The sequence below is a fragment of the Ictalurus punctatus genome, chromosome 19 (assembly GCF_001660625.3).
Source record: "Ictalurus punctatus breed USDA103 chromosome 19, Coco_2.0, whole genome shotgun sequence".
NCBI classification, from domain to species: domain Eukaryota; kingdom Metazoa; phylum Chordata; class Actinopteri; order Siluriformes; family Ictaluridae; genus Ictalurus; species Ictalurus punctatus.
This window is the reverse complement of record NC_030434.2, coordinates 22,858,720-22,872,165: the sequence shown is the minus strand read 5'-3', so window position 1 is coordinate 22,872,165 and position 13,446 is coordinate 22,858,720. Positions and strand designations below refer to the sequence as shown.

At 42.6% G+C, this 13,446-nt stretch overlaps 1 protein-coding gene across 1 annotated transcript in view; it reads left to right on the top strand.

The window, feature by feature from the left end:
- The window catches only part of adipor2 (adiponectin receptor 2), a 37,847-nt gene extending 25,093 nt beyond the window's left edge, over positions 1-12,754 (top strand). Inside the window, exons 3-8 of the mRNA XM_017494327.2 lie at positions 3,666-3,812; positions 6,483-6,654; positions 7,846-8,032; positions 9,351-9,538; positions 10,132-10,325; positions 10,877-12,754. Coding sequence (XP_017349816.1) covers positions 3,666-3,812; positions 6,483-6,654; positions 7,846-8,032; positions 9,351-9,538; positions 10,132-10,325; positions 10,877-11,005 — 1,017 coding nt within the window. The 3' untranslated portion in view covers positions 11,006-12,754. The remainder of the gene's footprint in view (positions 1-3,665; positions 3,813-6,482; positions 6,655-7,845; positions 8,033-9,350; positions 9,539-10,131; positions 10,326-10,876) is intronic.
- Positions 12,755-13,446: the final 692 nt, after the last annotated feature.

The window sequence follows — 13,446 nt, the reverse complement described above, 5'->3', positions numbered from 1 at the left end:
GGGAAATGGGTTAGTCATGCATTATAGATCTGGTGTGTCTTTTCAAGGAGTCTGGCCAGATCCATTTACTGACAAGCAACCAAACAATACAGCCAACCTCGACGGTATATCGAGTGTCTATCGTCAGCTCGCACGTACGGTTATATATTCTCATCCTTATGCATTTCTTTTCTCTCTACCATGTCCATCTGAGAACTTTTCATCATTTTGAACCATGTTCACTAACGGTAGCTTCAAATCCTGGCTGATTCCCATGCATCGCCGTAGCCTCCTTCATCACCGATGAGGTTATTCACGTTAAAGGCAGCTATACATAAGCACGCTGATTTATATATTTTTATACCACAGGGCCGTCGCGTTCCCGAGTGGTCAGAAGGAGTTGATTTTGGACAGCAGTGCAGCTGTAAATCTAATCACAGGCTTATATTAATGCGCTTATTGTAATACGTTATCGTTTGTCTGGTAACGGTTTGCACAGGGACATGGTCTTGCACGCGTGTCGCTGTGGAAATGGTGACTTTTTCTGGGTTGAGATGTTCATTTAGTCTCCTGTTTCAGCAGTTTGTAACGGTCTGTAAAGCTGAAAGCTGGTTTTTTTTTTTTTTTTTTTTTTTTTTTTTTTTTTTTGGTTTTTAGAAACTCGATTCCTGGATGTTCCGCAACATTACACGTAACTGTAAATGGACAAAAAGTACAACCTGTCATTCTTTAATAGCAGAAATTTTTATTGTTGCAAAATATAACGGGAATAAAACATTTTGAGACATGCTGTTATAGGAAGGGGGGGGGGGGGGTCACATTGCTTAGGTAATGAGCTCCTACTGCTATTGGATATTTGTACATGAAATTGTTCTGAGAAGTGGTTGCCTTTTTTCCCCCCTCATTTGTATCTGTAATTTCTCCCACAGAGTTGGTGTTTTGTCAATGGTACAATCAGGAGAGACGCTTGGAGGAAAGCAGTAATTGTCTAGATCCTTTCAGTAGTGCAGCGGTAAAAGTTCAGTAGGATCCGGGGGATAAGTGGGCTTTCCTTAGGAAGTCAAGGTGCTGTTGTGCCGTTCTGATCAGGGTGAGGTATTGAGTGTTGAGGTCCTCAGGGATATGGACACCCAGGAACTTGAAGCTGGTCTTCACCTCGACCCCTTCGGTCTGTCTGTCTGTCTGTCTGTGTTTGTGTGTTTGTGTGTGTGTGTGTGTGTGTGTGTGTGTGTGTGTGTGTGTGTGTGTGTGTGTGTGTGTGTGTGTCTCCTCTTTGTCCTCCGGTCGTCCATGAGAAATTCTTTGGTCCTCTGGGTGTTGAGTGCAAGATTGTTTAGTTTTATATTTGCCGTAACAGACGCTCTTAATTAGCTCACAGTATTCACAGAAAACCTCTACTCTCAACAAGGAGGGGAAAATAAATTAATAAATGAATAAATAGTGTCTTTCCCACCCACTGAAAGCATGGCCTGTTGTGTCTCTGTGAACTCCAGAAGGCAGATGGTTATGGCATCGCTGCGATTTCGAGTCCCGGCAGTTTAAGAAACGCAGCACTCTCTAGTCAGGAACCTATTAGTTTAACCTGCTGGGTGTTGCTGTAGCTCTAGGGGATTTTAAATCTTCTTAAAATGTATATTATCATACCTCCTACAAATTGTTATTTGAGTATAATTTTTAACGTTCTAATTTGCGTTCTTAACCCACCTGCCCTACAACCCGTTTCCCCCTCGTTATTGTTTCTGTAGTTACTAATCAGTCATGGAGACTTGGCGGGCGCTGAGCATACGAGTCTAATAATAACAGTGTTTACAAACGTGCTGTTTTTAACAAAGAAGAACTGATTATTGATACGGTGGAGCTGTTTTTGTTAGGAGACATTTAGTTAACATTTGTGAAAAGAGTTTAATTAACTTCAAGAGAGAGAAATAAGAGAGGCTGGTGAGTAAGCAACCTTTAACTAGGCCAATCCAAAACCTTAATCGTTTCTTCTGAGAGATTAAGAAGTGGACTTTGACGGATAAGAAATGCTTTGGCTCAACTGTGCTTGGATTTTCTGGTAGACAAATTCTTAGTTCCGTCAATTATGGCAGGCGCTGAAGCAGCGCAGCATCCCCACACCATGACACTACCACCACCATGCTACTATTGTTTGTTATTGTGGAACGCTGTTCGCTTTATGCCTGATGTAACGGGACACTTTTTTTTCAAAAAGTTCTTCACTCTTCACACGACAGAACATGATCGTTTAACGTAAACAAATAAGCATAAACAAAAATGGAAGAAATCAGTAAGGGAGGCAAATACTTTTTCACAGCAGGATCGATCGGTATCTCTTTATTTGCTCCACTCGGTAGCGTCTATATTCTAACAGATCGTCCACTTACGAGATCGTATTGCTGGTTGCACGCTAGACTATTCATAGATCGCTGTTAGGATCGCTCCGAGCGGCTCTATTTACGGACCCGCGTTCGAGCTTTAAGCGGCCCGTTTAAAAGCATTAAGCCGAGCGGTGGAACACTTGTCTGTTGGTTTGTCGTGGATGTAATTAGATGACGTGAAATTATCCGGGGGCTGCGGTGCAGCATTCCCGTAAGGAGTCGGTTCGAACACGCTGTGAGGAGAGCGGTCAGAGCGAAGCACTGTAACGCCCTGTCATTTCTCCATCTTTTTGTGTGGGCTCTGAGATTGCCCGCTCGGTCGACTGTGGCCGTGGGGGTGGGACTGGAATACTGAGCGGTTTTCAGCACAGGACAGCTTCAAGGTCAGTATAGCTGTAAGGCTGTGAGATACCGAGACTAACCGACAACACTGAGTAAAACAGTAGCACGTTAGGGAAAGATGATCCTGAGCGTGTGGTGTGAAGTGGCCTGACGTGAGGGAAATCATTACCATCCCACAGTTAATTTATTCTTCTATATAATAGTGTCTATAGAACAAGTACTTAAATAGTGCATAAGAAATGGTGTGTGTGTGTATGTGTTGTAGATGACCGTGAGAGGAAGTGTGTATCTGTAAAGAATAAGGTCTGTGCATAGCCACGTCAACACTGATTACTGAGATGCTGCACAGCCCTCAGGCCAAACCTGATCTGATTAAGAGCTCCTCATTAACCCGTCCTACTCGACACCTACTTTCACACTCTTTTCTCTCTCTCTCTCCTACTCTCTTTATATCTCTGTAAGTCTCTTTCTCTTTGTGAGCTGCTTCTTTACACAGCGATGCATTGGCCTGTCTGTGTAGCATTGTGTCTGCCCCACACGCCTAATTGTTACTATAACGATGCGCTGTGTGGAGGAGAGAGAAATAACTGCCAGGTGTGCGTTTATGCATACACCATACTATCTGAATGCAGTCGAATACCAAGTCGTTTAAGTAAACACGATCTAAACAGAAATGTTATGGTACATGTTTACGCATATTAAAGTATTTTAAACCATCAATGCAAAACATTTTTTCCCTAAAGCGTCCGTAGGTGCATACGTCACGTGTTTAGAGTGTAAAGAAATGTGCTCACACACCTGGGGTTTCTCCGATATTACATTACTCAAGTGCACGTAAATCCGACCCAATCGTGGCCAAAATCCGATTTCCCTATTCAGAGCTATGGGATTATTTTGTACGTGTAAACACACACCCTGTGTTGTGAGGACCGTGTGTCCTGACTCTCTCCTGTTTTCGTTTTTCAGACTGCGGTCATTAGAAGAACGGTCCACCATGAAGGAGACGAGAGGAAAGAGGAGGAGGAGAAGAGCCCAGACGAAGGCTTTATGGGGATGACGCCGCTACTGCAGGCCCACCATGCTATGGAAAAGATGGAGGAGTTTGTCCATAAGGTCAGTCACAACACACACACACACACACACACACACACACACACACACACACACACACACACACACACACACCCTGGGGCAGAGAAATCATAAATACATTATCTAGATTACTGAGACTGTAAAAGCTCCAGTGTGTTGCTCAGTCGCGTGTTTTGGTTACCCGGAAACCTGACTGACGAAGCGGTGGTACATCACGTAGTGACACATGGTGAGCTAGTTAGGAGAGAATGACTGTGTGTAGCTATATCATTATCTTACAGAGCTTTACTGTAGCACATCATGTTTTCACCCTCAACAAAGCATCAAAGTTTCAGCCATGAGCTGTGACGCTCATTCCTCACATCGCATATAAAATATACTTGCATCTAGCTAGGCTCTTTTTCTTTATAGCTGTTAAACTATTTGGTTGCATCTCACTGTCCAGGGTCCCCGGTATTTGAAGGCCCCATGAGATCAAAACGGAAGCGTTGTGGCTTTTTAGTGTGAATATGTTCGCTTTAAGGTTATCTATACGTCAGTGCGCTCCAAAACAACGACAATATTAGCATTTAGGAGATATACGCGTTCAAAACTTGCACTCCTTCTCTCCCACCGATACGGATCAACGATTCTGATGACATCATTCTGCACTTCAGCGCCACATCAGATTATCGAATTTTCTTTTCTGAGGTAAGCAGAAGGCTATTGGATATTTTAAAAGTGGGAGGAGCAACTAGATATGCCAGAGCCATATCTTCCTGCAGTTCTCACCTGGTTTTCCACTGATGCTAAGTAGGGTTGAGTCTGGTCAGTACCTGGATGGGGGACCTCCTGGGGAAAACTAAGGTTGCTGCTGGAAGTGGTATTAGCGATGCCAGCAGGGGGCGCTCACCCTGTGGTCCATGTGGTCTAATGCCTCAGTATAGTGACGGGGACAAAACAGCACCGTCTTTGAGATGAGACGTTAAACCGAGGTCCTGACTCTCATTACAAAATACCAGAGTAGGGGTATAACTCCTAAATCAGGTGGAAGGATTTAACCTGTGTCTTTCACTATTTTATAACCAAACGTGTATACACGGCTGTAGGGAAGTCACGTGACCTGCACTCATGCTCGTCTCCACAAAACAGCTGCATTCATGCTCCTCCATCTCTCTGTGGATCTGAGACCATCAGCATGGAAACCTCGGCAACACTCATCACCCATGTCCTGTCTTCAGGTGACTCGTTTTTCTATCGATAGACACGCAGGTGCAGCAGGGGAAAGACAAACGTCTGCTCGGAGTTCGTTACAAGCCTTCCAGTTCCAGCCTCGTTAACTTTACCCTCTTTTTCGCCTCCTCACTTCCCCTCCTGCACTTGAAGAGTGGCTCTGGGTTAAAAGCGACCCTGAGTAAGAGTCTCTCCACTCGGTCTGATCTCGGCGCCCCGCTCCGTCAGAGCCAGAGCTTCGCAGTGTCGTCGTGTTTGCAACCAGCCCGAGCCTCTACCTTCAGTTACTACATTAATCACTTGGGATGTCTCGCACTCGCTCTACAACTTCTGCTCTTTCATTTTTTTGGGTGATAACTATGAAAAATGAGGCTCAATTCAGCGCAAAAAAACGAATTAAAAGTTCTCCCGCGGGATGATAAACTCCTGGGCGCGGCGTAGAGGAATGTGTTGTCCTTTCAGATGGTTGTGCAACGTCTCGCTGTTATGCTCAGTAAAGTGGAGCAGTTCTGCGAGCAGCTTGGTAACTGGGTGTGAGAGGAGAGGAATGAGCGGAGTGTTTGGATTGGTGTGGCTATAAGCAGAACAATGTGTGTCCAGTTCCTCACTGTGATTAATATTGTGTATTAATCACATTATTCATCTCAGTCACTCTAAATCTACTCTCTCCTTTTTTCATTTCATTCGTCTCTGTCCTTCTGATTCTTTTTCATTTTCTTTAGTCATTTCGTCCTTTCTGATTATTTCTTTCTGCTCTATCGTGTTTTTTTTCTTCTTTGAATCTTTTTCTTTCTTAGTGTTCTAGTATACCCTTTTTTCTAGTCTTTCCATCTTGCATTTCTTCTTTCATCCTTTCTTTCGTCCCTTGAAAGAAAAAAAGAGAAATTTTGTTTGTCATTTCTTGATTGCATTTATTTGTAGTATTTATTTATTTTATTGTCAAAAATAGTCTTTCTTTCTTTCATTTCTTGTGTCTTTCTAGAATCTTTCTTTGTGGTGTATATTTATTTCTGTTCTAGTTTACCGTTCCTTTTAAATACTTCTTTATTTCTTGGATCTCTTTGTAATATTTCGGTCTTTGTTTCTGGTATTTCTATTTTTTTTATTTTTTTTAGCATTTTTTTCTTTTTACCTCTTTCTTTCTTTCTTTCTTTCTTTCTTTCTTGCATTTCTTAATATTTCTTTATTTATTTGTAGTATTTCTTTGTTTGTATTTATTTTGTTCTAGTATAGCTTTTTTCTTTCTAGTATTTATTTTTCTTCCTTTCTTTCTTGAATTTCTTTGTAATATTTCCTTCTTTGTTTTGTAGTATTTCTTTACTTCTTCTTTCTTTGTATTTTTGTTCTAGTATAGCTTTTTTTCCTTTCTAGTATTTCTTGCTCTCTTTCTTTTTTCCCCTCCTTCTTGTGATAGACCAGTGGCGTTTTTCTTGCTGTTTAGATCATGCTTCGTTGTGTTTATCTTTCTGTCCGGTGAAGATGTGGGAAGGCCGGTGGCGTGTCATCCCTCATGACGTGCTGCCTGATTGGCTGAAGGACAACGACTTTCTCCTGCACGGACACAGGCCACCGATGCCGTCCTTCAGAGCGTGCTTCAAGAGCATCTTCAGAATCCACACAGAGACGGGCAACATCTGGACTCACCTTCTCGGTGAGAAAACGAATAAAAACACCACACACACACTTCACATGCACCGAACATTATACGTGAGTGTAAGACGTTCTCAGTGCAGCAGTTTTGGTGGTCTGCTTCATAACGTTCCACAGTGTAATTATGTGCTGACGTCTGCACCGATGCCATGCTGCAATCCTGCTCTAATCACCAGTAATTAACTTAACAGAGCTTGCAGGAGTGCAGTGTTTCTTGGGACAGAGCCACGGTGTCTGAGGATTGCAAGCATTAGTGACATGCAGAGAATGTCTGTCAAACAGCAGTGTGAGTTTGCGGTCCCTGGAAACGAGCGATGTCACGCTGACTTTAGCGAGTGGGCCGTTTTTGTTAAAGCCAGACGCTCAAGTTCAGGGTTTTTTTTTTCTTTTCTGCACTTATTCTCGAGCTCAAATATCATCTAAAATACAGCTCTTTTAAACTTAAAAAAAAAAAACTAAAGAAAACAAACAAACGAAAAAAAGCACTATTACAACAATGGAGAAATCTGGGGTATTTGATACAGTTCTGCCATCTAGTGGGCAAAATAAGTCATTGGTAAACGGTCTGCACTTATATAGGGCTTTGTAACCTTGGCGGTTCTACAAAGTGCTTTACACTGTTTCGCATTCAGCCATTCATACACACACTCGTACACCAACGGCTGCCGAGCGCTAACTTGCCATCGGGAGCAGCTTGGGGTTCACTTCAGCATGTGGAGATCCGCCAACCCTACGATTAGTGGAGCCACAGCCGCCCCAAAAAATAAGTCATTGTGAGTCAGGATACTTTCATTTACGTTTGCGGCATTTGGCAGACGCCCTTATCCAGAGCGACCTACATTTATCTCATTGTTTATACAACTGAGCAGTTGAGAGTTAAGGGTCTTGCTCAAGGGCCTAAGAAGGTATTGATATCTACAACATGATTTAGATAACAGGATCGAATCGTGTACAAATAGACAGGTAAGGCTTTATCATGCAGATATTGAGGTAGAATTACATAGATATCATAGATTGTCTGCAAGGTCTAAAAAGATTTATTTATTTATTTATTTATTTATTTAAAACATTACTTTTAATGACTTTCACACAAAGAATAAATTAATTCTCCATACACACTTCTAATGTTTGCTTTCCTTTCTCTCTCTCTCTGTGTGTGTGTGTGTGTGTGTGTGTGTGTGTGTGTGGGCAGGTTGCCTGTTCTTCCTGTGTCTGGGGATCGTGTACATGTTCAGACCCAACATGTCGTTCGTGGCACCGTTTCAGGAGAAGATCGTGATTGGCGCGTTCTTCTTGGGAGCCATCCTCTGCCTGTCCTTCTCCTGGCTCTTCCACACAGTCTACTGCCATTCAGAGGGCGTCTCTCGGGTGTTCTCAAAGTCAGTGAATTTATGGGACACGCGCGCACACACACACACACATACACACACACCAAAAACTACCGAGGTACAATAGAGCTATAATCGATGTGACCGCGTCCAGCTCGTTGTTCACATCTCACCGAACGCACTTGTATCGATTGTATGAAGTGCTATTCGGGGAAACGGGACGAGGATCGATTGCAGGATTTACCCTTAAGAGTTCTAGAAATAATCGGTGAAGCGAAGTGACTGAATTCTTGAAGAGGGAGTGGGAGTGAAAATCTCGCCCCGAGAGCTGTTTATGAAGAAATGTAAAGTGGTGCAAAACAAAAGTTTCACCTTAAAATGACCACAAATTATTCTACAGCGTTGTTGATTCGTTCCCCTTCTGTTCTTCGCTGCGGGTATGTGACGGCAACGTCCAATCAGAGCAGCGTATCGGCATCACTATGACAGCGCTGTATTTCCACACTCTCTCCGGTCCTAACGTAACAACATTTGTCAGGTAGCTCATTTGTTTTGTGAGTCAAAGTTAGAAAATGTCGGAAGAGCTACGAAAACGGCCCGATCCGGAGAAAAGGACGGTGAAAACCGCGTGTTTTTAAAGTTGACTGGACAGACAAGTATGCATTTATTCTCCCTAACGGAAGCGCCAAACCTACGTGCTTAATTTACACCGAGACGGGCGATAACGTTAATTTAACGTTTATTTTCTTTACGTAGTTGTGTACCTGATGGGACGTTCTCTTGGTCAGTCGTATTACTCTGTGGACCTTCAGCTCAGTGGAAAATTGGTCAGATTTAGATTTGAGCACTGCTTTACACATTTTGTGTAGAAACACCACATTTATCAGCGAGTTATCACAAAAAAAATACATCAAAAGGGCAATCTGAGGTCCCCCCCCCCCCCATAAAAATGGCAGATAATGTGTGTGATAGAATGACTGACCGTCGCGTAAGTGTTTTGAACTGATATTTACTGGTCGCATGGAAGCCCCACCCCTTCCTGTATCTCACTTTAGTAATCTCGTCACCTCTCTGTGCTGCTGCGGGCCCTTGCTTTTCGACAAGATGTAAATGAAGAATGTTTTCAGTTTATTTTCTGACAGAAATTTGATTTCATATTAGTTTTTAAAAAAAAATCCAGAAAGGGGGTTTAAAAAAAGATTAAATAGGCCAAGGGTGACACATGTACAATCATTTCTATAGTAATGCTGATTAGAAAGTGAATAAAAATGACGCTTGCTGTTCTGTGACAATCCGGCGTTTGCAGTAAAACCATGTTGGACAAGTGATCTTGAAAGTGTACTGAGTTTTTGAAAATGTCCCCCTTTAGGTTGGACTACTCCGGCATCGCGTTCCTGATCATGGGTAGTTTTGTGCCGTGGCTTTACTACTCCTTCTACTGCTCCCCGCAGCCCTGTGTAGTTTACTCGATCGTGGTGTGTATCCTGGGCCTCGCCGCCATCACCGTCTCCCAGTGTGACTTCTTCGCCACGCCGCAGTACCGAGGAGTAAGAGCTGGTAAGCGCTTGTCATGTATACAGTCAAGTGCAGAATTATTGGCACCCTACATGAGCCTTCTCTTGAGCGATTGCCTGCACTGAGCATCTTACCATAATCTCAAACAGCACAGGATGTGTTTGTTGTAAGCGTCCTTGCATAATTCAGTTTTTTTTCTCTCAACAAAGTAAGGTTATGTGTGAGTCTGTTCATCATATTAAGCAATAGTGTCAGAAAACAGCTCAGCGGCTGCACGCGATCAGGTCAAGAAGGCGAAAAATGACCGCAAAGTGAAACCAGTCCGACTTTGAAAAGATTGGATTTTTGTGTCCAGTCACTTCAGCCTGGTAATGTGAACATAGCCATAGAACTTGTACAGTCTTCCGTACAGCAGCGGTTTTTAATACAATTCAGACGGAGATGACGATTGCAAAACAATTTGTTTACTTTAGTTCGGGGTGTCGATAAAATTAAATCAAAATTCGTACATACATGAGATAATCTGTGATGTCTCCGGTCCAGCTGAACTCACTCCAGTGAAATTCCTGGTTATCTAAAAAAAAAAAATGAAAAAAGGTAATGCTAATATCTGTGTGTGTGTGTGTGTGTGACAGGTGTGTTTGTGGGCTTGGGCCTGAGTGGAGTCGTCCCCACGTTACACTTCGTAATCTCCGAGGGCTTCCTCAGGGCCACCACTATTGGTCAGATGGGCTGGCTGTTCCTCATGGCCACCCTTTACATCACTGGAGCCTGCCTTTACGCTGCGCGCATCCCTGAGAGATTCTTCCCCGGCAAATGTGACATCTGGGTGAGTGTGCATACCTCACACGAATGTATAATACAGATAAAACAGATCACACTGTTCGGGAGAGGCAGGTCGTGATTTATTTATTTATTTATTTATTTTTTCGGCTTGTTAATTATTAATGAAGATCACTGAGACGAAAGAGCTGTTAATGAATCTGGTTAATAAATGATGATGATGATTCAGGCTGGAAACGTCCTTTATCTTAATGTGGATTGTTGCAGTGCGTTTTATTTATTTATTTATAAATCTATCGATTCATTCACGTCACAATTTTAAGACTCTATAAGGGTGTTTTCACACCTGGCTCGTTTGGAGCGTTTGTTTTCGGAACCTGGTGCGTCTTCTCCCTGGGGTTTGTTTCGTTTAGACACGTACGGACTTTCAGTTACTTCTGATATGATATTTGTTGACATGAACAACACGCTCCGATCGGTCCATATATTTCGTGATTGTCTCTTATCAGAATCAGTCCTCACACGTGTAAATGATCAGGCTGCTTCTGTCAAGTTTTGATGTGATTTTTATTTATTTTCTGTTCTCGTGCTCCTCAGTTCCACTCGCACCAGCTGTTCCACATCTTGGTTGTCGCGGGAGCGTTCGTGCACTTCCACGGCGTGTCCAACCTGCAGGAGCTGCGCTACACGGTGGGAGCCGGCTGTACCGCGGACGGCGCTCTGTGAGACCGCACTACACCACTAGGGGGAGACCGAGCTCTCCTTTTATTACCACCACCGCCAGTAACGCCTCCTCCTCTCTCACCTGTCTCACTCCACTACCGAGGGCTGAACAAGATCTTTCCTTCTGTTTGTTTTCCCGCTAATTCCTTCTCTCCACCTCTTCTGCCCTCTTTAATAATAAAAAAAAGGCAACACACGATGCGATTCAGTGGAGCTCGACGGTGGACCGAGTCTGAAATACTGATTTACAGAGTTGTTTTTGAGATCTGTAAACACACATCTGACTTCATGCTGTTTGCATATTAACTGGGCTAGGGGAGAAAAACAAAAAAACAAATTAAGTTGTGAAATTTTGCCTTTAAAGGTGCAAATGGTTTCAACTGTTATAAACATTGTTATTATTAATGTAAATAAGATTTCTAAACCTGGGTTATATAGATTTTTACAAATGTTAAATAATAATAATAATAATAAAAACAACAAAAAAAAATCATTATAGTATTGTTAAATTGAGCGGAAAAGATGCAAAATGGGTGCATCGATTAGGATCTTGGAGTCAGCAAATTAACTGTGCACTTCTGAACCAAATAATAAGACTAAAGGACCGGAGAGAAACTCGGATTTCGGATCGAACTGAACGAAGCGATATTCGCTGCGTCACGTGACCGTGCACAGCCAGGGTTTTTCTCAGACGCTGTGACAGTGTGTATCCTTGGAGCGCCGAGTCTTCAGAAGTCCACGAGAAGCCACTGGGAGAGTTTTTCTGGCAAAGCCATAATCCTGACGTGCACCAGGTCCAACATCTGGCCTTAAGATATCATTTTCAGGCTCCCTTTTTTTTTTTTTTCCACATAAGGAATTTCTGCTTCTCTGTTTGGTTTATAGCACCTCAGATCACACGTTTTGATTCATATTATGGGATGTTGAAGATCCTGGCATACAGAGATGCTGAGATGTGTGTGTGTGTGTGTGTGTGTGTGTGTGTGTGTGTGTGTGTGTGTGTGTGTGTGTGTGTGTGTGTGTGTGTGTGTGCACACGTTTTATTTCATTGCTAATGATTAGCTGCTTTTTGCTTTATTTAATGAAATGCAGTCTGTTTGGTCGGGACACTTCTTTTATTTCATTCGATTTGATTGACTTTTTTTTTTTTTTTTGCATTGCAACATTCGAAACTTTTTGCTCGCCTTTTCCGAAGGGCTTGTGGGTCAAGTGTTAGAGATCCATGAACGCATCACACTGTGTTTCATCTACTTAAGAGTATTGCTACAGTCTGGGTTCGACCGCTCAGTGCGAGACGAGGCTTCTTCAGAGGACGTTTTAACAAGATGGAGGGCCGTAACGGCGGCATCGCACAGCCACCGTCCGTTTCTTAAAACGCTGCCTTACTCGTCAGCTCGGGGATCGACGTCAACGTCTTGGAACTTCAATACAGGATGATCCTGTAGACTGCACACTCATCCGTCTGTAAGAGACTTTGACAGTGTTATCAGTGCAAACTGTCAGCGCCGTAGGGCCCTGAATCCACCACCGACGCAAGGCCTTGATTCACTGCGTAATATGTTTAATTCATTTTTGATGAGGTTGATTTTCCTTCTTTTTTTTTGATTTCGTTATTCTTTTTAATATTAATTTATTAAGGTGTGGGAGGTGCATACTATTTCTCGTCGAAGCACACACAGTGAATTCGGAGCGTCTGCAGTAGAACCTTTTATATCTGCTGTATTGTTTTAATAAAATGTTTTTGAATTCTGACTTTACTGTTTTCTTACATGTCCTTAAAATCAATTACACCCTTTCCAGTAAGAGTTTTATGCTACATGCCAATTCAGCTAATTATACTATGCACGAAGAGTACATACTCCTTTCTGTGAAGGGGAAAAAGTATATACTTTTGAGCGTGTAGCAAAAGAGTATGCAAGTACTGGTGCAGACTAACACGTCGTGCACTGGGTGTTACACACACTCAGTCACTGTGTAAACATTCCTTAGATCATTTCATTTGACCTTACAAGATAAACATGGTACGCCTTTTACACATCCATCCATCCATTAATCTTACGTGACAATAAAAATAAAAAAAAACTTTGGTTAGTGCTCGAGCTTAGCTGAAAAAGTGTCCACGGCGCCACAGTTTGAAAATATAATGGAAATTTCATCCATCTGGGCACCTTCACCTTCTGGATACTCACTTCAATACACTACGATTCAGGACCCACCCATTCTAATCTCGGATACGATGTCGGACGGAGAGTAGCCGAAGTAGATCATAATAATAGATAAGCGCCTGGACGATGAGATTAAAATCTAAAAATAAAAGTGTACAGTACTGTACAACGGTCTTGGCACATGCAGAGCAATTCTGTAAAGCACAGATGCCTTAAAGGAAAATGGAACGTTATCATAACGTTCACCATAAAGAGCAGTAAATAAATCAAACTAAACAC